A 27,177-nucleotide genomic window follows, 5' to 3' on the forward strand; every position below is an offset into this window, starting at 1 on the left:
TCTGAAGTTGGAAGGGACACATAAGGATCATCAAGTGTAACTCCTGGCTCCACACAGGTCTACCCAAAAATTCAGACCATATGACGAAGAGCACAGTGCAAAAACTTCTTGAATTCTGACAGGCTTGGTGCCATGACTGTGCCCCTGAGGAGCCTGTTCCAGTGTGCAACAACCCTCTCAGTGAGGAACCTTTTCTTGATATCCAGCCTGACCCTCCCCTGTCCCAGCTTGCCACCGTTCCCTTGGGTCCTATCACTGGTCACTAAAGAGAATAGGTTGGTGCCTGCTCCTCCACTCCCTGTCATGAGGAAGCCATAGACTGCGATGAGGTCTCCCCTCAGCCTCCTCTTTTCCAGGCTGAACAGGCCAAGTGACCTCAACCACTCCTCATATGTCTTCCCCTCTAGGCTCTTCACTATCTTTGTAGCAAGCTTGACATACGATATTTTGGAATTGGCTGATCCTGTGCTTTTAGGAGGCAGTGCTTAAAGACTGACCAGCATTGCTGGACACCAATGCCTTCAAAAGCAGTTTCCCAGGGGTCCTTGCTAACTTGTTCCCTGAGCAGCCTGAAGTCTGCTCTCCCCATACCCAGGGCTGAAGTTTTGGTGGCAGTTTTCCTTCTGTCACCAAAAATTTTAAACTCAACTGCTTCATGGTCGCTATGACCAAGACAGCCGCCAATTGCCATGTCCCCCACAAGACCCTCTCTGTTCTCCAGCAACAGATCTAGGAGAGCACCTTTCCTAGTTGGCTTCCTTAGCACCTGCACCAAGAAGTTATCATTGAGGTGCTTTAGGAACCTCCTGGATCTGCTCGTGTTGGCCGTGTGGTAATCCCAGTTGATGTCTGGCAAGTTGAAATTCCCCATAAGGACAAGTCCCTCCACTGCCTTTACCCTCTCCCTGTAAATGTGTGTATCTGTATGGTGTGCATATATAAAAGATCAGAGCTTGGTAAGATGATAATAAGTGGGGGAGTGAAAAGCGGGTAGAATCATAGAATATCCTGAGCTGGAAGAGACCTACAACAATCGAGTCCAACTCCTGGCTCTACACAGAACCACTCAAAAACCAGACCCTATGTCTGAGAGCATTGTCCAAAAACTTCTTGAACTCTGGCATATACAGTGCTGCGACCAGTTCCCTGGGGAGCCTGTTCCAGTGCCTGTTCTTCACTGAGACGTGATCTTTTTAATGATATCTCCCTGAACCTCCCAGCTCCATGCCATTCCCTCAGGTCCTGTCACTGTCCCCAGAGAGCAGAGCTCGGTACCTGCCCCTCCGCTCCCCTCGTGAGGGAGCTGCAAGCTGCCAGGAGGCCTCCCCTCAGCCTGCTCTGCTCAGGGCTGAACAAACCAAGGGACCTCAGCTGCTCCTCACACATCTTGCTCTTTAGACCCTTCATCATCTTCGTATCTCTTCTTTGGACACTCTAATAACTTTGTCTTTCTTATATTGGGTTGCCCAAAACTTCACACAGTATTTGAGGCTAAGCCATACTTTGCAATGACTTTGGTTATCTGTGTGGTTTGTACAGGTTAGCCTTTACATCAGAATTTTCAGTTTTAAGTCAGCAGTGCTATACTACTCTAACAGTTCAAGGGTTGTAGTAGTGATGGTATAGCCATCTGTCTCTGGAGATGTATGTGTTTTATTTTATGTATAAATAATACAGACATTGTTAACTACGTTTTGTTTTTTGTACCTAAAAAAAAAATTGTGTCCTAATTCTCAACAGATAACAAAAGCAGATTTGGACCAGCGGCACCCTCAGCTTGATTCTGTTTTTACATTGGCTCAAAATTTGAAAAATAAAACTTCCAGTTCAGACATCAGAACAGTGATCACAGAAAAACGTAAGTTCCTCCATTCTGTGTTTGCAAATAGTGTTTCTGTGACAGTAAAATAATCTTCATATCTTTCTACTAAGCTTTTGATTTTGATCCTAGTTGAAGTTGTCTTCTGTAAAACACCTGAAAACTTAGATATTAAATAGCTTCAGTATAACAGTCTACTGAAAATTCTTGGAAGAAGGATGGCTACTTTTTTCTTGACTAGCAATTTTTTTTTTTTTTTTTTAGGTATAAGTGTAAATATGTTTGCTGGGATTTGAAAATATCTTATGAAAAACTTGGGTTACTTGACAGACAGATCCAGGGATAAGGATTTTTTATTTCCTCATATAAAGGAGATAATACTGTGTTTATTTTTACTGTGCTATGATACATTAGGCAGTTAGTACAAAGCATGCATACGTTGTCTTAAGAGACTAACGTTGGGCTGAGCGTCAGTTGAGCTTTTAAGTCACTGATACGTACTTTAAAAAAAAACATATTGTGAAAATTTCTTTTACTGGTACTTAACAGAAGGAAAACATAACTGACACAATTAGAAACCAAGGGACAGCATATTCTTGGAACTCCTAAGCAGTTGCTAAGATTAGAGAATTCATGCAGCAGGAAATATCACAGAAGAAAAGAGAATCTATGGAACAATGGAAATATGTATTTCCCCATCTTTTTTTTCTGCAAAGTAATTTTCCTTTGCTACATTTACATGAATTTCTTTGGTGTCCATAGAGCTTGCTGGAGATAATATTGGGCTCACAAAGCCAACAGAGTTTCAGGTGAAAACTCAGGGGAGAATAGCAGCTGTTGTAATCCAGTGGAGTCAATCAACAAGGAGAGATCTGGTCAGTTGCAAAACATTCTTGGTTCTTCATGAAAGGTGAATGAGGAATAAAGTGACTGTATTATAAAACCTTACGTTGTGCTCCTTGATAGTCATGGACATCCAAGTTGGAAGCAGAGAAGCTGTGTATACTGCCATGAACGAAGCTTCCAATAGCTACTCCAGATGTATGTGAAGATTTTGTTACCTGTTATAAAGCACAAAAGAACTGAAGGTTTCTTTATACTTGCAAAGGGTGATTTTGTTACAGGAGCTTAGTAGCAGTTTGCTTCACTCTGAAGAAAAGTGAAGATCGGGATTGTTTTATGCACCTTATTTAAATGCTGAGGGGAATATACAAATTCCATAAACTCCCGTGAATCTGCTATGTGTCATTAGATGAAGCCTAACTACTCTAATATCTGGGAGCACAGACATAGAAAAGTTTCCTGCCCTGGAACTTCCTTCCCAGTAACTGCGTAGTCATAGGGAATTAAAAGTAACATCTAATCAGGAATTATTTCACACTTTAAAGCCATAGGCAGATCCTTGAGGCTATGAAGAATTTCAGTTTCTGTCCTGTTTTGGTGGAGAATGAAGAGAACGGAAATATGTCAACAGCAGATAATTCTGTTAGGAACTCTGAGTGGATAAGAGTTTAAATCCAGGCAGAGAGGGTGAGGTTAACCTGTCCATACATAAGCAAAAATTTGTAACACAAATCAAGAAATATTTATTCTCTACTAATAACATGTTAGAACTATCAAATATGTACCCACTTCAACCCGGTTGCTATTGTAGACAGTTGTTTTTCAGGGTTATTTTTCCTTCCAGCTTTGTGGGGGACAGCCTAAATGCTTAGGAGACTTTTCTATACAGTTCATCAGCCAGCATGCATTGTTATACCCTTTTTTCACTCCTGCTGTTTTTGCTTTTGCTGTTTTGGTGAAATCGAGATCTTTCCCAGCAGCTGAATGTTTCCTTTGAACATACTCTTTATCCAACGCAGTAACAAATTTAATTAAAAAAAAATATATGTGTATGCATGTGTGTATGTATTTATTTGCTGTAAGGGTACTGAGGCTTTCTTCTGAGTTCTCATTCAGTTCACCATGACCCACATCATGCTTGAAAATTATAGTCACTTTGACAAAGGGGCTTCACGACCACAGTCTAAGAGCTCTGTGAGGATAAACGGAATATTGTTGAATGTATTTCTTAAAGACATCTTCTCAGGCAACTCTAATGATCTTGGGTGTTTGTAAAAAGTTTAAAGTAAAAAAAAAAAAATCTAAAAAAATATAAAGGTCAAAGTTCTCTTAAGTGGTTTACACAGCCCTTGGCATTTTTACTTCATGGAGAGTTAAAGCAGCTTCATGGAGGAATAAAGTGATCTGAATATCAACTATGTATGTTTTCTAATAAAGTAAAATGACGTACTTACTGGTAGGATAATTACATTTGATACATTGTGTATTGCCTACCTGTGGCTGCTGAGAATACAAATGTTCCCAACCGAAAAACCCCAAGCTGGCTTTGTTTGCTTTTTTTACATTTGTTTTTTTTACTCTAGTTCAGATGGTACAACACATTGCTACTAACTGTCATGTCAGGTAATAGGGAAGACCTACGTCCACCTCTGTAGACTCTCAAGTGATACAATTTTTTTTATTGGTCTGTAGGTATTAAGAAAAAAAAATAGGATGCTATTCATTTCTTTCTGTCAGTTGGACTTCCTGCTTTCCCTGACACTATTTCTTTTTGTTCTAGGCTTTCATCACGTTTTCTTTTTCACACTTTGTTTATTGAAGGTTAAAGCTTATTTATTGATTGTCTAATGTAACTCTGTTCATTGAGACAGGAACGTGATACTTGAAGGAAATGGGGTATGATCAATAACTTCTCTGTTGTGTAATCTACATAAGCCTGTAAAAACCTGTGGTGGAATGAAAGTGCTTAAGTGGGTTGTTACTGGAGAGTTCCTACATTAGCCACTGTGCTGTAGTGCAGGGGCCAGTAGACTACATCCAACAAGCATGCTGGTCAGTAAAGCTTAGTTCACTTTGTATAAGCTGCCCAGATCTAAACAAGATTTGTTTGTTTGTACTGGTTGAAGTTGTGAGTGCACGAGGGTGACTTACTGGCACAGCCCTCCCTCTGCCCTGGTGCTCCCTTGGGGCCCTGCTGGTGGCATCTCTGCAGCTCAGCAGAACTGCTTCCCATGCTGTGTTTGTAAAAATGAAGCCTTTGAAGTCTTTCAGAAATAGTAGTTGTTGCTTTTATACTGACCTGCTTAAACAAGAGGGAGACAAACACCTGCATTTTCTGTTTGCTTGTGTGAACGTGCATATTACATGAGGAACTAAAATACAGCATGTTGAAAGGACTGTACTTGAGAATGAGTTACGTTACTGCCTTTTGTCGTGAGAACTAGAATCCTTTTGTCCTGAGAGTAGTTACGGCTATGCAGTTGGTTGCCCCAAGTTTTTGATTTTCTGTGTTGTTGCCTGCAGTGGAGAAGGTAAAGAACCAGTGGGACAATACCCAGCATGGCGTGGAGGTGCGGCAGCAGCAGCTGAAGTACATGCTGACGGACAGCATCCAGTGGGATGAGCAGAGGAAAGAAATGGAGCATCTCATGGAGCAGTGTGAGATCCGTCTGCGTATGCTCATGCAGGCCCCTAAAGAGGTGCTTGCCAAACAGATTGCAGATAACAAGGTAAGGCCATCCTACAGGTGTTTTCTTCTTCCCCTCTCTGCCCCCATCAGACTCCTCATTCTATGTGAATAGACTGAATCCTATGCTGTTGGATTCATTTGATGACTGAATGTCAGATTTAGTTGTAAGACTGATGTGTCAGTTCTGTCTTTTTGAGCATGATATGTTCTAAATTGTTTCTGTTTCTTTTTTTAATCAGACTTCCTGAGAATTGCTTTCTGGAGGGGAACAGGTGGCATGTATGCATGGATGTCTTTTTATAAGTGTAGTTGAAATGAGTACAGTATAGCATCAAATAAATGATTTTTCACATTCACATTGGTGGAAGTTTAATTATACAGCCACAAAATGTAGCATGTATTATTCCATAGAAACCCATTAACAATAGTTTAGTAAATCCAATAATGGACCAATTAATTTAAAATTATTCTGAATTTCACTTCTGATGGGTGCCAAGCATATTCAACTCTTTTTTATTTTTCCCCACCTGAATCCCATGCAATCTTTGCTGCTTTTCATATCACAGCAAACCTGCTGTGATAAATCAATAACTCTGATGTCCTTTGTCCTGATGGCTGTCTGAAAAAAGACAGGCTGTAGGTGGCTTAGGATGAGGACTAAAGAGACAAATCATTGAGGAGAGGGCTCTTATCAGTACACTACTTGGAACAGACTTTACTAGATTTCTAAAATGTGTGTGTACATAGATGCATTCATGAAGGGACAATGTAGGGAGGGGTTTTTTAGCCTTTTATGGTTCTAACAAATACCATTTTTTCTCATTTATTTGTGTTTTGGTTCATTATCAGTGACACTCATCATTGACACTTATTCTCTAATAGATTTTCTTTTTAAAAGGAACTTTATTCTAGAAAAAAATGTACATTTGTTGTTTAAAAAAGGCAAAAAAACCAGGATTTTGTAATGATAAAATGCATAATATGAAAAATAATCTGATTTCAGTTTTGCTTGATGTCTTATTCTGCAATTGCTTTTTAGCTGTTAATACAGGACTTGCATAGAGGTGATATCACAGTAGCTGCATTCAATGATCTTTCAAATAAACTTCTTCGGGAGTATCGTGATGATGACACGAGGAGGGTGAAGGAAACCACTGACCAAATGAACAATTGCTGGGTTAATCTGAACCAAAGGTAATTGCAAGGTGTCGCTATATTTGTTGCTGTTTGTCTTAAATTTGTATGTGTATCACTTACATGTATTGCAGTCTCTTCTCTGTACACTTAACTTTACAGCAGCACTTCTCACTACTATGGTTATTTAATCAATTGTAGTTAAGCTGAATTTTGAAGATGAAAATTCCCATGGTTTGCCATGGAAGGCTTCTGTATGACTTCTAATTTCCTGTTAAATAAAAGGGGGTGGGGTGGGGGGTTACATTTTCTTATGTTTGGCCTCAGGTTTGCCTGTGGCTACTTTTCTCTGAAGGTCTTTGAGCAATTCTTCCTGTTCCTTGATGCTGTTATGCGCTATGTATTTGTAGTTTGTTCCTGTGCTTTCTTTTCGTAAGGCAGTAAGTATTCAGCTCTGCCTTCTAATGCTTCTACCCAATGGTCATTGTAGGCCATGTTTCATCTAACAAACTTTTTGTGAACAGGGTTGTGCTTTGGTTTTCTGAGCACGATGCGCCTGACACTCCCATCTAGAAAACATTTAACTATAGGAACTGAGACTTACTTGAAACTTGCTTCTTCTTATTCATTCTCTATTAATACATATTTGCAAAGAAGTATTCCAGGTCTTTTTCTGAAAACGTGGTCCTATTTATTTTCCTATGCATTTTTTTTGTGTGTGTGTGTGTGCAAGGTAATCTACTTATTGCAAAAATCTTTTTTATAAACATTTTTAGACAATTAATATTAGGCTAATATCTGATTCAATGCCAGCAGCCTTAAAGGACAATATGCTTTGTGGTTAGAGGAACAGGAGAGAATTGATACTATGTATATGGGAGTAGGGTAAATGGCAACCAGAGTCTATACATATGCTTGTATATATGTGCATGCAGAAGGGGAAACTGCCTTTGTAATGACATGTCAATTAGGTGAACAAGTCCTAGGTAATAAAGCCTGTGTAGTTGATAATATATCCTGGGGAGTGAGGGGAGGAGAACTTTATAGTGGCAAGCAGTAGGATTCACAGGTAATTAAGGAAGCAGAGTAGAATGCTTTCTTATCCTCCCTTGGAGGACAATGGTATTTTTGTAGTTTTCTGCTTCTGATGTCACAAGTTTTATATGAGTTTCCTGGTTATTTCCATAGAGAGATAAAATTCAGTACAGACAAAAATTTATATGGCTCATTCTGTGTGATCATTTGAGAGAGAATAAGAATTTATTAATCTCTACATGTTTTGATGTCTAAGATAAGATTTTCAAGTAACTAAAACATTTCATAATTATTCAATCTGATGTGGACATCTTTTCACAGTTTTGTTTTGTTTTTTTTTTTTTTCATCTAACAAACTTTTTGTGAACAGGGCTGTGCTTTGGTTTTCTTTTGGTTTTCTTTTTTTTAAAAAAAAAAAAAAAAAAGGCAAGCAAACAAAAAAAATCTAGTGCATGGTGGGAAAGGCTTTGGCATATGTCAAAACTTCCTTGGCTTTTTACTTGCTGAACTACGTCATGGTGATGAGGTCATCTCCTGAAATGACCCTTTCTGACCATTCGTTTGCATCAAGATTGTGGTCTGCAGCACGTTTACCATCAGATTCTCCCTCTATGCCTCAGTAGATGAATAATAATTTCAAACAAAAAATGCCATTATCTTCATCTGAATCTACCATGAAGGCATCTGGGGATAGGGATGCAATTAGAGAGTGATGAGAAACAGCTCCTGGCTGGATTAGCAGAACCAGTAGACTACAACTCTATAGCAGTCTCATTCAAATTCAAACTTTGCAGAGTTTTGGCTAGAACTAGCATAAAACTATCCGCCTGTGTCAGAGCAGGTGATAAGAAAGAAGAGCTCCTAACTGGAAGCCTCTAATTATTTTTGAATCTGCTTGAAGTCTGGAATGATAAGCAATTGCATTCTGTTGTGTGTAACTGAAGCTCGACCACTGGGGCTACTCTTTTGCAGTCTGCAGCCTTAGGAGATGGGTATCTGCTTTTCTGCTTTGTTTCTTAAGTAGGGGCAGAACATCCAGGAGAAATTGGGAAGCCAGTGGGTAGCCAGAGCATGGAGCTGCTCACCGTAACCCTGTGGAGCAGAGTAGAAGGGGAGAATGTGCAGTGAAAGCACCTTTTCAGGGGAATGAAGGTTTTTGTCTTTGCCTTTAAAGGCAATAAACAAAAACACTGGTGAGCCTTGAGCGCTGAGGATGGCTGCATGTGACAGGTGTTGGGACAGACAGGGACTGGACCTGGAGCGTAAGCATAGATCTGTATTTACAGCATACTGCTTTAAAATGCCAGCTGTGGCAATACCTGTACCTGGAGGCTGCAGAAGGGGTCTTTAGTAGCGTCACCTGGGATAATCGGTCCTGAGCAGCACCTCGAGAATGCTCTCAGGAGGGCTAGCCATGGAATGCAAAGTCAAAGGAAGAAGGTCAGCATTAAGGGGTTGGAGCTCCCCAGCTCAACGTTTTGTAAATCGAATAGTCTGTCCAGTGGCTATTTATTTTCTGTTCTTGATATTGCAGGGTGAAAGCGTAGTAGTTCTATGCACTTCTGCTGCCTCTGTAGTAGCTTGTAGTTGATGTCTAGACTGTCTCAGGTGTTCTTCCCTGAATTTCTTTTGATCATACACTTGCATGCATTGAAGATTTTTAGTTTAAATCTGAAAAAATAATTGGGTGGAACAGAAACCTGAAATGGTGCTATGAAAGCTTAAATGCTACAGGTACAATTAATTTTTTTTTCTTGGCCATGTCTTTGCTAATAGAATTTACGTAGACCTTCTCCACTATCAATGAATTAAATAAAGTTAGTTGCAGTTGTACAGAATTCTGCAGGCTTCCCTCACCTTTAATTCTTGAGTCCTGGAACGACTCTGTCTTTCTGAGACTGTTCTAATCATATTAGAATTCTTGGAGAACCTGCATCATCTTTTTGGCTAGGGGAATAGTTAATAGCATTATAGAATTCTCCACCAACTTCTATATTATGTTTGAGGTCTTTGTTGGAATGAAATGAAAGTATTTTGGGTCTGCTCGTAAAACTGTTGCTCACTTCTGATATGTAAGTCCTCTTTAAAAGCTCTCATGTAATCTTAGAACATTAATTGTAAATCCATTGATTTATGCTGCTGGAATGCATATTTAGTGTAAGGAATGATTTTCAGCTTTAATTCACATATCATGACAGCACTGGGACTGTAATAATAGGATTTTTTTTCCCTTTAATTTCAACCAAGCAGAAAGTTTGAGGAATTAAAACTTTGGACTGAAGATGACATTCTTCAATGAATGTTATTAGCTACAAAGTTCAGGTTGTCTCAATTCCCATCTAGAACATCAGTACTTAGACTTAGAGATCTGGGTCACTTACAGTGTTTCATCCTTCGGGGCTTTTCTCTTTCTTTGAAGGTCACCTTTATTATCAGTCCATTCTTCCTGTTGTCACTCCTGTTCTGACACCTTTGGCCTTAACCCCCTGCCAGGGAAGAAAATCCCTGCAGAGGGAGAGGGTTTTGAAGTCAGAGCTCATAAGTGCTTTTACTTTACGTTTTTCTCGCAGTTCTTTGGTGTGTTCTAATTTTTGAGCTGATGCTTATTATTTTTTCTACACAATATATTTATCAAATGTTTGGTCATCCCTGGCATGCTATTTAGTATTTTTCCTCAAGAGTTGGCAGAGCATGGCAAAGCTTCAGTTCAGAAGCGAAAATGAAGACTTTTTGCCCCGGTACTCGTTTGCAGGTAGCCAGACTTGGGGAAGCATGAAGTAAGGAATGATTCGCAAAATCTCATTTTGAATAAAGCAATTGTTAACAAGTGACGTAAGACCTAAGCTCCTAGCGCTGAGGATGTGACTTATCTTACCGCAGGTAGTCTAGAAAATTCAGTTGGTTATGCTAATATTTAGGATCATAAGCCTGGTAGAACGGAGCTTGCATCAGACGTTGAGCAGGACTGTTTCCCCACAGTGTGGCAAGGAGGAAAGAAAGCCTAGAGAAACTAGGAGGAGGCAGAATACACCTGTGTTTGGTGGGCTTTTCTAGAGAAAGGTTTTCACCTAATGCAAAAATATCAAACAATGAGTGTTTTGACCTTGTCTTGCTTGAAATGTTTCACTTTACCCTTGAAATCTGATAACATGATTGATGTTTGATGTGGAAATAAAAATCAAACTTCCTGCTTAGATAGCAGAAGTATGCTAGGTTGTAGCCCTGGTAAGGATCTCTGTACACGGTGCTGGTAGGAGTTTGTTTCTTTTGTCCTCAGTGTGGGAGAAGGGATGCTGTGGAATAACTGCCTCAAATGGGTGAAATTCAGCTTGTCATGCTTCAAGAAACTTTGTTAATCAGAGCTTCTAAAATTGCTGACTATTGCAGTTTTCAATCTGAGTTTCATTTCAACGAAACAGTTCTGTTACGCAGCCATACAATCTGATCTTTTTTTAGGGGATCTGTTGAAGTTGCTTACCAATAATCAAATTGAACAAATTCCTTAGATCTGAAAAAATCCTGTTATAAACAAAAAAATTCTGTTTGTAGAACTGGAGATCTTTCAGATAAGTTAAAAGTTTGGACACCCCTCAGTCGGTCTTTTATTTAAGCATGTTCAGTAGGGGTTGACCGTTACGAGGGTAATGTATTACTCTGAGTCATAGTGTCAGAAGTCTTGCCTTTTAGCAGAGAGAGCTAGGTATTTGGCTTTCCACCCCTCAGCACTTTAACTCTTGCAGTAGACACTAATTGAGGGGCGTGTTTCTGTTCACCACAGAAGAAAATTCCCCCAAGCCCTCAGTGTTTCTACACCGTGTGATTTTTGTTGATGAGGAAAAGCATTTGCACTTCTCAGGCATGGCAATAAATTCTACTGGTTGGGGTAGCATAAGCCTGCAATGATAATGCTCAAAAAGGAGATAGAATGCATGTGGAAGAAATGAAGCTTTCAAAGTGCTGTGAGATACAAAACAAGTTCAAAACATCTGTTCATAGTCATAAGGACCAGAATCATATCAAATAAAATGAACGGAGGTATAAATAATAATAAAACAAGCTGCTGCAGATGTATAGATTCTTCATAAAGAGAAGTTTCACGTTATCTTTTAGTAGTTTCATTTTGATGTGTATAATACTGGGGGAACATCTGACGCCTGTTGTCTTGTTTTCAGAGCCGTCGATAGGCAAAATTTCTTGGAGACAGAGCTGAAGATGGTGCAGGCCTCGCACAAGGATCTGGAAAGCCTCCTCAAGTGGCTTCAAGAGGCAGAGACGACAGTCAATGTTCTCGCAGACGCATCCCAGCGTGAGAACACTGCTCAGGACAGTGCCTGCGTAAGGGAACTCAGAAAGCAGATGCAGGTGAGAAACTAAATAACAATGCTGTTATTTGTGCTTTTCCTTAATGGCAAGTGCTATAAAGGAAAGCTAGTTTCACCTACTGGAGAGGGGAAACTGGCCTATTGGAAGGTTTTTAAAAACAGTATCTTAGAAGTCAAGTGTGTGAAGGAAGCAGATTTTTTTTCTCTAAGGCTTGAAATGCTTATTTTGAGAACATCTGTGGCACTCAGGGCTCTTAAATGTCCTTGGATGGTGACTGTATTCAGGAAGTGTGGGAGGGAGAAGGCGTAGTAGGAAGAGAAAGGAGATGGGTTCAGCCTTCATTAAGGGTACAATGTATTGAGGGAAAACAGGAATAAAAAGTGGAGACCTGACAGCTTTTCTTAATATTATTGTATTTGGGCCTGTGTTGGGAAAAAAAATGAGCATCACAGTATTTTCTGCTTCTGTGAAGCATGAATTTCTGTTATCCTGTCTACCTGATATGAACACTTTTGTGTGTCATCTCTCTTCTGATGAATGTTTTAATATTTTTTTTTTCCTTCAATTAGTTTTCCTTATTTAGCACAGATATTTTGGCATACACAAAACTGGGAGGCTAGACCAGCTATGAAATCCCATGCTCTGGGTTTGGAGTAGTATATTCTGTGGTGTAAATTCATGGAGTTTGAACAGTTCATAGTAGGGGGAAAAAAAAAAGCTGTTGCTACCAGTAGTGCTCTTAATCTGAACATAGCTGCACTGAAATTAAGTGAAACAAGACAATTTAAAGTATCTTCTAGAAAACTACTCACTGTACTCATAAAGAAGAGAACGGTATATTGTGGAGGCTTGTGTCTGTGGAAGATGACATGTCAATCAACAAGGTTTATATGATTATGGTCAGTTGGGGAACTCATCTGTAGAGATGTCTCTCTGACACCAAGATAAAGCTGTTATTTTGCAATTTACTGTTGTCTATATACAGCTGTGAAGTACCCTGCTCATGGAAGATTGTTCACTCTCCTTTGTTGTGCTTGGTTAAGATTGCTGGAGTAGTTTCACGTGAGGGGAGTAGTGCTGGACGAGCCTGCCTGCTGTGTGGGCAGGTCCATAACCAGCTCTTGATCTGTGCCCCTTGTCCTGGCTTGTGACCACTGGCGGGTTACAAGGCAGATGGAGGTGCTTGGGCATGGCCTCCCCTTCTTCAACATCCTCCTAGCTGATGTTATCTGCCCTTGTCTATGACTGTATGCTTCTGTTCACTGTGCAGATGAAGTATACCCAACCTAGCCATAGCTTTACATAGGATTTTGAGCTTTTTTCTACTACCGAGGGCAGTTAAGAAGAGCGCACATCAAAGACTGTTGTAGCATAATGGCTTCTGAAATGATCTCGCTCCCTCTAGTAATTTTCAATGTCACGTTAAATATAACTGAAACATTGACCTCATGTCACTGGTAAACACTCCAAAATCAACATGTCTGTTTTTAAATATTTGTTGAAATGAACTCCTAACATAAAACGAAGATGTAACTTCTTGCTACTGCAAGGTATGCCTTATAAAATAAATAAATCAAGCCCTCTCCCTTCCAAGTTCTTAAGGTTAATATCTGGTTAAACAAAAATCATTTCCTGTTCTTCCTCCTGTTGAGTGGGTATAAAATAACATTGTTCTCTTTGTAGTTTGCTGAATATGAGAAGAAGCGTTTCTTCTGAGTGGTTATAAGAGTGCAGGACTTGTAACTTTCTCTGTTCTATGTGAAGATGCCTCTGCCCCCAGGACCTATGCACTGAGTTAAAGTTCATTGTGAGCTTAGAGTATGATAAATTGTAGGTGAAATACATACTGAAAGCAGACAAAATATGATTTTTTTTCCAGTTATAAGTCATGCATTTTCAAAATTAGATCATCTGCTAAACTAGAGCGTGTGTGGAGCAGTGGGGTTTGGAACTGTCTTACATTACATTGTAGGGCTAACTTATTTGGCTGCAGCTCATCACTCAATAGTGGAGTCGGTGATCTGGGGACTGTTGAAGCCTTCTTCTGACTTCCATTACAACAGTACTGCACAAATAATCCCAGCTTTGAGCGAGGCTGGAGGCAATGATTTTTTTTTTTGAAAGGGAGGAAGCTCAGTTATAGCATCACTCTTTTTAATTAATCTGAAAGAGGTTAAAACCTAATTTGAAGCAAGATGCTGAAAATGAGCTAAGAAATAGAAATAACACTGGGACAATGTGAATGAAAGTCTGTGCCTACTGTTGTGAAGGTGTTCAAACTAACTTGTTTTATTGTCACGTTGGTTTTAACTTATATCGTCTGTGCTTGTCTCATTATGATTTAAACTTGTACATGTATGTTAGCTGGAAAGGAAAAAAAGCAGAACTGAAACAATAGAGCAGGTGTGGTCTGTGGATACTTCTATGAAGAGTTGTGAGCCCCTGCACACTTATTTCTGAATGCTTCAGTGTTTTGGGACCTGTGCTGCTTCATAGGTTTCTTAATAAACTTTTTTTTTTTTTTTTTTTTAGCAGCATATCAGCTAATGATGCTAGGCTAGAGCTGGAAAGCTAAAGTAACAGACTTGTAGTGATGGAGGAGAGCAGGAGGTGTAAGGCAGAAGCAAGACAGAATGGGGGAGTAGTTGTAAATTTCTAAAACCAGAGCTGAATGAACACTTGGTTACATCAAAATAATGGTGGCGGTGGTGCTGAGGGGATCAGAACTGAGACGTGACAGAACAAAACATGAAAAACAAGTTGGTGTAGACTGAAATACTGATTCATTTTTTTAATAAATAACTTTCAGAATGAAAAGGTATGTTAACAGAATTGGATGGGAACAGTTTCTAAATCTGTCCTGCATGAAAAATCTGTGCCCAGCACTCATCCTCTCAGCTGGGAAGTGCCTGAGTAGAGGCGTACCAGCATGTAAAGTATGGGCGCTGAAGCTGTCAAGTTCCTAGGGTCCTGTGAACTTGTCAGACTTGATGCTGCTTTCAGCTGGTGCCTCTACACTGTGCTGGCTGATGTGCTTGAAGTGCGTGTACGTGTTCTTGTGGCAATGTACGCAGTACAAAATACAGTTACTTGTAATAAATAGTGTCTTTAGATTCCAAATTGAGACAAAAATGTGATATGCTTTGAAACATGATATGCTTTGAATTTACAGTAATTTAACTTAAGAGTAAACAGATGAATTACATTTAGATCTTTATTCAACTGAAACTATTTAATAAAGCTTACAGTAAGAATTATCACATTCTTTGTATAGTTTAATATCTATCTATCTTGTAGAAAAAAGTTGTTGTTTTTTATTTTTATGATTTTTTTTATCATTTCTTATCTCAGCTCCCTCTACCTTCCTATCTGTCCAGAAAGACTGATGTTACAGATCTGTTAACCCCAAAAGAGGGGAGAAACAGTCAAAGCCCCAGGCTGAGAATACACATAATTTCCTATTCTTCTTGATACATGTTGATGTAACTTACTCTGGGGGAATTTTTTTCATTAATTGAATTTTTGGTTTTATTACAGAGAGCGTGTGTCAGACTTGGTGTTGATTTCTTAATTTATTTTCCCTTTTGGATCTTGTTTGGTAGAAACTATATCAATGCACATAGCAGTTTGTGGTGAATACTTACTTCCTGAGGAAACTGTGCTTTCTAGATGGCATGGTTTTGATCAGTCTTCCCTGTTACTGTAGTACCTGATTTGTGTTGAGGCAGTCATCCTCTGCTTACTCTCTGTTCTGCCACCCACGGTGTCAGTGATGGCTTTCCCTGAGTGTTTGCCCCAGCAGCCCCTCCAGCACAGATGTAAACTGCTGGATCGTAGCACCTCCAGAAGGAGCAAGGAATTGTGCCTCTGATTGTGCTGCAGAGTCGCCACACCTCAGGGCACACTGACTGTATTGCACAGGGAGTGCCTTGCTGGTAGCAAAACGCTTCCATGCTCTGGGATGTCCTGGTGCCATCCTTAAATGGCTTAAATAATTCTGCTATGTCATGGGGAAAACATGAACATGGTGTTAGCTCTTTGAAGTCAAGGCTGGCTAGAAATGGGGTGGTGGCATGACCATATGCTTTCAGTTTGGCAAAACCCTTCTTTCTTGTCCTAATGAGCCGTTCAGGGAAAGACATAATTTGGAAACGGCTCCTGAAAACCATTCGTACTTTCTGATCTGAGTGAGAATCCTTTGAGATCTCTTTGACTAAATTAGCTCTAAGCGAGTTTTCCTAGTAGAGAGGTTTACCCCCTGCAGTTTTTCCTTTTGTATTGGATAATCTAGTTTTGAGAAGCACCCGTGTGATTTATTAGCCTTTAGCGTATGGCTGATATAATTAGGGCAGGTATCCCTCTGCTCTTCTCGGAAGATTTATAACACAGTCTGTTATTCACTCGCTACAGCTCTGCCTGAGCTGCTGTGTTCAGTCTGAGAGCGAGAGCATCCTTTGCCAGAGTGAGGGAGCAAATGCTCAGTCTGCCGATCGAAAGCAGCTACCGAAGGAGAACAACCGTGGTGGTACACGGGAGCTGTCTTCCTGAAGGAATTCCTTTTTTGTTTCCACAGCTTTCGTGCTTAAATTAATAACCTTTCCTGGCTATTTAGTGCACTCCTGAATGGTGGCAGATACTCGGCTGCTCAACAACTTCATTTACTCTCTGCACAGGCAGAGCTGAGCAATACCGGTTAGAAGGAGCCGTGAAGAATTTTATTTATTTATTTTTTTGCATTTGCTTCTTGTGGTTATTTTGTGAGAGAAACTTATGCTGTATCAACCTCCTTTGCCTTTGAAACATATAAAGCCTGTAGCTCTCAAAGGCAATCCTGGAAGAGAGCATGCTCAGAAAGCTGGCAAATCATTGTCCAGTGACCGGGAGGAAATGATAGTTGCTCTTCATTTATAATGCAAATTCTGAGGTGTCTTCAGAAGTGTGGCAAACTTAAAATGATGGCTGTGGTGAGAACGTCTCTGCAGAAAGTTGTGGTGTTGTTGCATCGTTTACAGAGGATGGCAGTTTCTTCTCCACGTTACCAGAAGCTGTGTAAGGTAAGAAATGCAAGACCTGAATCTTGAGAGCATCTAATGCTTTTATCTCTTTTATCTTTTTTTTTTTTTTTTTGAGATAAAAAGAAAAAAAGAGAATGAAATGAGTGTCAAAAGTACCTTAAGCTATATAGTGTGGTTTTAAAGCCTTCCATGTTCTCATGTGCAAGCTTTGTTAAAGAATGTTATTAAAAACAAAAAAGTGCTTGTAAATTAGTAATACAGTTAAGAAAAAAAGTGCTATGTTGTTTACCATTTACGTGTCTGGAAGGAAACTTAATGTTCGGTTATCTTCTGTAAACTGCTACCACATCTTTTCCAGAGGAGTTGGTTAATTCTTGATAAATGCAGTGATTTAACTCCAAGGTACCCATTATGTAGAGGAACTGCCTTATATAATAATAACGCCCAATGGTTTTGCTTCTGAGCTTAATTAAACTTTTCATCAGGAATGAGCTCAGCAGACTCATAATACATAATGTGCAGCTATGAAATTTTGACTTCACCTGCCAGTATTTATGGAGTTCTTTTGTGGGGGGAATACAAAGGGAAAGGAAAAGTTGCCCGAAAAGCATGTTGACCCAGACTGCCATTCACATAGGTATTTTTACCATTACCTGTTTTGGTGGCTGACTGCTTCCACTAGACTGTTTTCACGTTTCATTGGTTTTGCACAGGTGCAATAGTTGAGAACTTCAGTGCTGTGGTAATGATCTAAGCTACCTAGTAAAAATAAGTTTTTTAAGCATGTTAATCACTCACCAGATTAAAATAAAAAGATAAAAATCAGCGGTGGTATGTGAAGTCAATGAGTGAATGCTGCCATGGTGTTTCTGCGAGGAGTGGTCGTACTATAGTGTGCTTTTGGACTTCAGTGCAAGGATCCTGCTTTGTAACTTTGGCAAATACAAGATTGGAGGGGCCTTCAGCTGTGTACTGACATAACCGTGTATAAACTATTCAGCTGCCTTTGAACTTGGTTTTTATTCTCTCTGCTTGTGATACTTTAAAGCTGCCTGTGTTTCTTGGTGAAAGTCTGTCCGAGTTTGTTTGTACACAAAGTGGTACCAACGTGCACGAACAGACTCAGGAAGCCCATTCTTGTTACAGTGATAAAGTAAAGCCATTGTAATTCCTTGTTTGATTCAATCCAAAATGCATTTTATGAGAAATGTGTTATGAGAAATATAAAGTTTACATAAAGTAAAAAAGATCTCGCCTTTAGGGTAGAGCTTGGAAGTACGAAGAGGATGTAATGCAGTGTCTGGTTTGTAACAGTGAAGTTCATAGAAGTTGTGGCATATGGGGAACAGCATGGCATTTTCAAATGGGTATTTCAGTGTGCTTTACAAAGCTGTAGAGGTGTATCTTCATTATGAAGACTGATAGAGAGTAGTTTGTGTGCATACAAGCTGTTGTAACAAGCATGCCCCAGTTACTCTTGTCTATCATTGAAGAGCTCTGCTTGCTTTTGTGAATAATGCAACTTTTTATTTACTAATGTGAAGGCATGCTTTTTGATTGTCTTTTCATAAAGACTAGGAAAGTAAGTGTTTTAAAACCTGTTCAGTCACATTTTCACATGTAAACTTATTTATAACAACGTTTGTCAAACAAGAACTATTTAGTGACACTTGCAGTAGAAATTATTTGCTAATTGGAATGAGAGCCTAGTAAATGGTTGGAGACCTAACTTGAGTTTAAACCTACCCGAGGGGTAGCAAAATGCTTCTCAAAAGCTGTTCCTAAAGTATATTTTCTGATTCCATGAGCAAGTGCCTCAGGCATTTTAGCGTAGATAAATAACACATTGTATGTTTGTGTTTTTTTTTTTCCCCTCCCCTTAAAAAGTCCTGCTGCTGTTTTCTCAGGTGTCTTGTGAACAGCTTACCAAAAGTAGAATTGTTGTTGGTCTGTCTGTGGAGTTAAATCAGACACTGACTGGAGAAAAAGGACTGTTTTACAATCCCAGTCACTTCCAGCAGGTGTCAATGTAAGGCAGTGATATATGGGAGTCTGGTGATGGAAATGTTAATGCTTAAATGAAAAAATGCTACAGAAATTACAGATTAAAAGCAAACCTGACAGTGGGCCAGTAAGGATTTCTGGTAGTGTTCTATCTACTTCTGTCTTCGTCATTTCACCAGTTTTCATATGTTGTGTGAACTCTGTGGGTACACAAATACAGTTCAGTTCTGCCTAAGAGAAGTTATTTACTACAGAGGAAATGCCTTTTTGCTTCATAAACTAGTATCTAAATGTTTGATGCAAAGTGTCCTCTGAAGCTAACAGCATGTCAATGAAATAAACATTAAAAAAAGTGCCAATGAAATATTTAAGGCAAATTCTTGAAGTTAGTGTTTGTCTATTTTTAAGCACACTATTTATAAGAGTAGACTTCTATAGGCTTTTTTATTAAACTACTGAATATATTCAAAATTGTTCCTTTCATTAGCAGATTCATATAATAGTAACTCTCAGCATTCATAGTCTTCATGTTGCAAATTTTGTAAGAGCAGGAACAGAAACAAACATTTTGGTGACAAGGCATTGCAGTATTTCTGAAAAGCAAGAAAGCCAGGGTTTAGGATATTACTACTTCAGCAGCTTTTCTTTCACTAATACCTTCATAACAAGGTAAGTTTTGGCAGATGTAACTTCTTTTCACTGGTAGTGATATTTGATTCTTTGACACTGAAATTAGTGCCGTATTTGTAGATTTGGATGCATGTTGTCAGGACAATACATAATCAGTTTTGCTTTATTGTTGGCAGCTTTGTCTCATAACTCTGCAATTTTTTGATGCTCAAAGGAAACAACCAGAAAAATATTTTGTAGGGGTTGTCATCCGGTCTCTGTTCTTGCTTGTGCGGTTGTTCCCTAAAGTATATCTTCTATTAGGTATATCCAAGTGGCTTGGACAAGAATGAATTTGGATTTTTGTTGGGAACAGAAGAATTCATGGCAAGTTACAAATCTTGCAAGGTACAAAGGTATATATCTTTTCTGGGAGACCGGAACTAAAATATTACCTATGAAAGTGAAGTAGAAAACTAAGAAGCTTTCTCAAATTTCCTTGACAGAAGTGAAAGAATAGTGTTTCTCCGTCTGACGGGTAAATGATTAACTTGAAATATATATCCTGGTGGTAGAGCTTGACTGTGTTATTTTTGAAATATACTGCTAACATTCAGGGACTGGCGCATTCATCCACTGGAGGACAGACTGAGAAACATAGCTGGTAGCTATGTATTTTCTCATTTCTTTTGTGGTAACTTCTTACAAGAACACTACTTAGAAAACAAACAGAAAACCTTCACATAAAGTGCTTGAAGTTTTAAACTGAATCCAACATGAGTCTTCAGTCTTGAAGTGATAAATAACTCAGGTGAAGTACTGACTTCCTCAGCTGTAAAGAGAAATGATGTTTCCGAAACCTGTGTCTTGGAGGGGTTTCTAATGAATATAGAGTTTAAAATGCAATTCTCTCATTTCCTGCTATGGAATAGTAAGAGAATATATTTATAAAAGGAGACCAGCAAAACCCCTTTTGCTGTATGCAGAAAGGGAAATATTGGAATTAATTTTGGGAAGGACATTAAAAAAAAAAAAAAAGCATTTGATATTGTGTATTACTACTTAGTATAGTTCAGAGAAGAACACTGCTTTGACATAAGTTCTTTGTTACGTTGAAAACTAGACAGAAGCTGTATATAGTAAGCTGCTGCATATTGGCAGGAGCTATTGCTGTAGCTCTTGGTGTACTAATTTTCTTAAGGCTGATTACAGTTTAAAGACAGAAGAAGTATCTTGATGCTGCACTGGAAGACCTTTAAACATCAGTGGATCAATCAAAAGATGGAAAAATTGAATTTCATTTGTGTTATTTTTAAGTCGGAAATATAAAAGCTGTTCTGAAAACATAATCTAGAGGTAATTATTTCTCCATTGGTATCAACTGTTAACTTCTTATGGATTAATTCCCATTGGAATTTCAGAGAGATCTGAATATTTTCTCATTTTGTTATACTAGAGAGACTCAGGATCCTGAGAACTCCCTGCTACCTCCTGCGGATAGGAGAAATTGCACTTCAACAAGCTGCCCGAAGAGGCTGTTGTATTTATTTCCATCTGTAGAGGTGTTCAAAAGTGCAATGGGTGAGGTCCTGAGCAGCCAGATTGAGTTTTGAAATTGGCTCCTGCCATTGGCAAGAGGTTTGGCGTTGTGACCTCCAGAGGTCTTTCAGCCTGCTGTTTTCCATGAGGTTCTGTGCTAGTGACCTAGTACTGTATGCAGGAAGGCTAAAATAGTCAGAACTGTAGTGCGGCAGTTTTCAGCTGTGATGGCTGCCTACTGCCTATGAAAAATGCTTACTGCTCTGCTGAGATCTGATCCGGGTCTGGGTCTGCGGTGATTCTGCTCTCCAGCCATAGCATGTGTCCTTTTGAGAGAGGATCCTTTTGCTGTAGTGTAGCTTCAGCGGGGGAACATTATTGTACAGGTGGGCATTTGGTGTGTATCTGAACTTTGTGTTTATGATAAGAAAGCATTTTAATATCACATAATACTTGCTATAATCTTACCTGCCCTCCTCCCCATCCAGTACATGCTTTTGCATTTTCAGGCATCGTTTTTAATTGCCCCCAAAGAGGAGAACGTGCCACTGGCCCCTTTCAGTGAAAGCTTGTGGCCATTTTGAGTGGGGAGGCTGATTGAAACGTAACCTTCTTTGTTTTGCCATTTGTCTAATTATGACCAGTGCCAAATGAAACTGTATAACAAATGGGTACTTTCCTGTAAATTGTTATTTTATTTTTCCAACAGAACTGTGCTCTCTGCAGTGCTCTCTGCATTTGAGGTTTCTCTAGAAATGAGCAAAGAGAAACAAAGTGAGAAAGGACATAAAGCTTCATAAACTCAGATTTTTTTAACTGCTGCACCAATCATTCCTATTTGTGAGCAGAGTGCAGCTTAACACGAGAGAAGATGGGTTCTTGGATATAGCTTGTTTTGATAGCATTTCAGCAGTATTTTGGAAGGGAGAGAAGGAAGATAATTCAGCATAGCCTTTTGGAATCAACTTACGTTTAAAGACAAGTCTGATTTTTGATCTGAAAATATTTTGCTATTAAAATGGGAATGAAAATAAATATAAGATATGGGGTAGTTCTATTAAAGCATGAATGTAGGATTAATGGCAAAATTGACTTCCATGAACTTCACATGTTTACAGGAGCTGGATCAATATGTGATATATGAGACCATATTACCGTAGTATTTTACCACAGTGCTTTTTGATTGCTGCCATTTTTCAGGGAGCAGTTTCTTTCCTCTCTCCCTGAGGGTTCAGTCACCCTGCCCAGGCTCACGAAGTCATGAAGCAGCAGATGCCTAAACCAGCACCGCGCTTCACCGGTTCCTGTCATGAGCACAGACCGTCTGTCTTACCTTCTACCTCACACAGATCACTTGAGTATGTTTTAAAGACAACTGCACTCTCTACATAGCTGGGGAAATAGCACTGTGTGAAGCTGGCCTGTAGCTGCTGGTCACCAGTGACTGGAAGATCTGCACTCCCTTTCTTTTGCCTTCCCTTCTATTTTTATTCAAGACAGGGTGCTACAAGACTACCTTCCCAAGTAACCCTGGAAGTAGCAGTGTTTTGTAGCCACTGCTTTGGTTCTGGCTGCCCTGAGATGTTTTCATGCTCCTCGTGCACTTTGCTGCAGAGCTCTGTGTTCTGAAGGAGCTTCAGCAGCGTCACACAGCCGTGTGATTGAATGTGGGTGGAAGGTGTCAGGGGCATTCCTCATAATTGATGTTCTGTGTTGTGCTACAGAAAGCAGTTCTTCACAGCGGTAGCAGAGCTATATTTCCTGGTGTTTTGTGGCATATAGTAAATGTGGTAGGTGCTGTAAGTGAAGGATCAAGCTGGAACACCACTGATGCTGCAGATGTTGTGTGGTTGCTGGTGAGCCCTGTATCTATGGCCACGGTGTTGTGCTGACAGAGGGAAGAGCTGCCTCCTCTGCACTGGTGTTTAAAATTTCTGACCTGAAGTGATCATCCTTCCCAGGGAGAGGCGGAGACTCGGGCTTTCAGCTGTTGGCATTGCTGCAGAGCCTGCTGACCAATTAGTGCTAATTGTGCTGGGGTTTGTGGTGTGGTCCTGGAACAGTTATCTGGGGTCACTGCTTTCTGTCACTTGCCATCGTTGGACTGGGTTTGGACTATGCTTTATTCTTTCTGCAGTTTTCTCTTTTAAGGAAGAATGCATTATTAACCCTGAGATAATCAGTCACCCTTCAAGTTCAATTTTGAATGTTCCATGTCAAATACTGTAACTCTCTTGGTTAATATTATCTCCTCTTGTTTGCTACAAAGAGAATCATTCATTTGCTACAAGTTCCAGCACTACAAAGTAGCTGAAACAATTTTTTCTCCTCATTCTGTTTCTGAAAATCTTTAGAGTGTAAATGAACAGTCCCAACTTCTTACTATCTGAATTCATCTGAGATTCTCTGAATGGAGTTGGAACAAAAGTTACAGATTACACAAAATATCTTCCCTCCCACCCCCTTTTAATAATTCTTTATTAGTAAGCACACTACTTTTCCCCTTTGGAAAGGGAAAGAATGGGTCCGGAAGGAAGAAGGAAAAACCTCTCAATGGAATTTCGCTTGTTTTTTTTTTTTGTTTGTTTGTTTTGTGTGTTTTTTTTTTTTTTTTTGTTTTGTTTTTTTCAAGGAGTTTTCATCAGGAGCTAACGCCAGTCCCTCAGGTGATTTTACCTTTATATAGCCTAGTACAAAGATTAGCTCTGTAATTTCTTCCTGTAGCCCTCAGTAAGAGCACTGCAGTCTTAATCGGGTGAGCTGTTATTTGTAAGCAGATGACTTAGCCAAATAGCTGGAACATGGGAAGACTGTGCCCCTTATAACGGGGGTAGCATTGTTTCCTTTACCTGGGTACTTCTAAGAGAAACTAGGGAAAGCAGCTGAGAGGTTTTTGTTGAAGAATTCGGATTTGGACAGGACTTTCCATGAGCCCCTTTTCATCCTGATGTCAAAAGGCTCTTGAAGAGGCTTAGTTACAATCTTGTAGAATCAGACACTTTTTTTTTTTTTTTTTAATAAAAAAATTCCTTCTGTCTAAAACCCTCTTTGCTAGAGGATGGACTTCTGTGTTGTACTGTGCAATTCTACTGAGAAGAGAGAGCATTACCTGAGGGGTGTTTATATGAAGGTATCTCTTGTAAGGGGAAAGAAAAAGTAAGGCCTTGGGCAATATGACATGTTACAGTACGATTTTGGCCTCTTTATTATAAAGTGTAACATCTGAAGGTTACTGGACAATGAAAAAGATTTGCTCTCTGGGAACTGGTAGCAATGAAATCAAGATTTCAGACCTCTCAGGAACTACAGGATGTGCAGAGCACAACAGTTTTGCCTTAGAGGAAAGAATTCATTCGTTCTCCTTTCTTCCTTTGTGGAGGAGTGGTAACAACCTCCTTCACTGAGAGCAGCTAGCACACTGCCAGCAAAATCCAGATACACTGATGAGCATTTTCCAAGTTTTCCTGATGTTTGTGCCTGAAAGTGTAGGAATTCTAGCAAACAGCATTAAAAATGGACTGCTGAGGGTTAGGGATAGATTCAGTAAAGGAAAAGTGTCAGAAGGATAGTTTTGCTAAGAATTGTTTTTATTTTGCCATTACTGGTGGGTGGCTGTAACAAGAGTAGAATTGTAGCCCGCTTACATAATATGTCCACTAATTGAGCTTGTCTGTGGCTACTGACCTGTTCCTGTGGCATAAAAGACAATATTCATTTGAGAACACTGGCTGTTGTTGGTGGTACATATGCTGGTCTCTCCATGGCAGCAATGATCTGTCGTACTTTTCAGTGAAATGATCTTACACTGTGGCTGAAGAGAAACTAATTTTCCCATGTATTCATGTATAATGAAGCTCTGTTTTTAGGTCAGCAGGTAATCAGTTCACACGAGAAGAAATGTGAAAGAAAATTATGTGGAGGATCCAAGGAACCAGTTAACAACAGAAAATGTGAAAACTGAGTGGAAGATATGCTTAATGTGTGGTTGATACCTTAGGAGGGAGTTGAATTTAGAAGTAAGCCAGAGTTATGCTTCAGTTTAAGATGACTTTGTCATGCATTGGGTTGAGTACGTTAATTGTTGATTATTCAAGGTTCCTAATAAACATTTGAGGAGGCAATTAAGATTTTTTTAGTGAGTGAAGGCAGGCTTTAGCACTGCTAGGTCTAGTACATTGTTTTGTGTTCCCTGGGGGTTCAAATTGGTTGCGCTGAAACTTAATGAATATTATTCTATAGGAATAGAATATAGGAATTCTAAAGGAATTACAGGGCGAACAATGAATTAACAGCTACAAACCAGAAGGAACGAAGCTCTCTGATTACTGTGTTACTTTTGCATATTTAATATAACTGGTCTGTCAGCATGCTTCCTGTAAGTCTCCTGTGTTACCACCAGTTCAGAGCTACTGAAAATTATGTCAGTCTTAAGTGTAAAAGAGGCACCTGTCTTCTTTGAGGTGGCAAGTAAGGGCCCATTTGAGAACGTAACTGCTTGAGTGTTACACAATTTAGGTTACAAAAGGAGGGGAAACATGAAAAAATACAGAACTAAACAAACAAGCAAAAAAGCCACAGCCAAAAGAATTGCTACTGAAAAAATAGGTTTTCTACACAGAAGCAATATGCATATCATGTAATATGTATCATATATATGAATATATTAAAACATTTTTATACAAGCATGAAGGAGGACCATATATGCATATATTTGCTTTTTTTTTTTTTTTTTTCTTGTATGAAATCAAGGGAAATGAAAGTTAATTGGTAGTTGCTATGATACTCTCTGAATGGCAGGCCTGGAACAGAATACAACATTTAAAAACAGAAACCGGGGAAGGTACAGGAAGGCTTTAAACTATATCTTCTTCAGGCTTCAGTCCAATTGTATAGGGCATGTGAAAGGGGAGCTGTGATTTAGATCATCTCAGAAAGCCCAGGGCATAAAGCTAAGTATGATCATTTGTCTTGTTTAGCAGTTTGATTATAAAGTATGTTTGTATTTTATGTCTGTTTGGTACTGTCCCAGCATCTTTGCGAGAGATAAGTCTTTGGCAATGATACATGTGTAGAGAGAAAGGGAAAACTAAAATGAAATTAAAGACACTTCAGGAAGAAAAACAGGTGGCTTAGGGATATGTTATATTGATGGGATGGATTTCATAGTCTTGTCTCACCTAATGGTGGTTTCTTGGAATGGTTTTTGAAGTTAGAATCAACGCAGTATTAAATCAAGAGCTGGCAGGCGCTAGTTATTGTACTTGGAGTGCTGAGGCTTCTGTCCATAAGGGGACCTGGAACTTTTACAGACCAGGCAGCTAGTGTGAATGAAATTTTGGAACGATAAGACAAAATAGGGTGAGTAGGCAGTGAGCTATAGAAAACACCTGGCTACCCAATTGCTGTAGCTCTACCTGTTTTGTTCTTGTGATGCAACATTTTAGTGGATGCTCTACAGTGAAAAAAGAATATATATATATATAAGAATATATATATAAAAATAAATATATAATATATATATATATAAAATTTCTCAGCAAAATTGCAAAGCACAGTCTCTGTCTACTGCAGAAACATATTAGTGTTGCTGTGTGAGAAGAGTTGAGAGAGCTCTGTAACAGCTCTGTAGAGTTTCCCAGTTCAGAGAGCAAGTGAGCTGTGCTCCCGAGTCAAATGTTGGCATTTGTGTTGCTTTTTTAACCTGCCACCCTCCTTCCCCTTCTTCATACCTACAAGAGCCCCACCAACACAAAATGGTCTTGGGTTGTAAACCTGTGCAGATACACAGGCCACTGCCACCTCTGTGTGTGTGTGGTTTGGTTTTGGTAAATGTAAGTACAGTTTAATTTCTTTAAATGTAAGAAAGCAGAACAACAACAAAAAAGTAAAATACCAGTCCATTTGGTAGTCCGGCTAATTTTAATGTCCAGCATAATTGAATATAGCTTGATCACAGCCACAGGAGTTCTAAATAGTTACTGTAATTGATTCCTGGTTACTTTCTCTGTGTGGAAGTTTAAAATCAATTTTTACGTGTGCTCCAGGGGAAAATGATGACTCCCCCTTTCCTTTTCTGACCTTTTCCTCCCCCTGTCACCTTTGTAATTGGTTGCTTGGCAAGCATGCCAGTTTCGTGTCAGCCGGCCCTTGTTTTAGGCCTTGTGGTC

The 27,177-nt window shown here is 39.4% G+C and overlaps 1 protein-coding gene across 10 annotated transcripts in view; it reads left to right on the forward strand.

Annotated features, from left to right (window-relative positions):
- UTRN (utrophin) overlaps nucleotides 1-27,177 on the forward strand; it is a 364,397-nt gene that overhangs the window by 143,224 nt on the left and 193,996 nt on the right. For 9 of the 10 annotated variants that reach the window (XM_038175840.2, XM_038175834.2, XM_038175838.2 and 6 more), the window contains 4 exons: nucleotides 1,741-1,858; nucleotides 5,186-5,391; nucleotides 6,391-6,545; nucleotides 11,693-11,882. In XM_038175840.2, the coding sequence (XP_038031768.1) occupies nucleotides 1,741-1,858; nucleotides 5,186-5,391; nucleotides 6,391-6,545; nucleotides 11,693-11,882 (669 nt within the window). Of the gene's footprint in view, nucleotides 1-1,740; nucleotides 1,859-5,185; nucleotides 5,392-6,390; nucleotides 6,546-11,692; nucleotides 11,883-16,738; nucleotides 16,898-27,177 lie in introns of those variants that run through there. The other variant, XM_038175841.2, reaches the window with a different exon arrangement.

The sequence above is a fragment of the Anas platyrhynchos genome, chromosome 3 (genome assembly GCF_047663525.1).
Source record: "Anas platyrhynchos isolate ZD024472 breed Pekin duck chromosome 3, IASCAAS_PekinDuck_T2T, whole genome shotgun sequence".
Classification (NCBI taxonomy): Eukaryota; Metazoa; Chordata; class Aves; order Anseriformes; family Anatidae; genus Anas; species Anas platyrhynchos.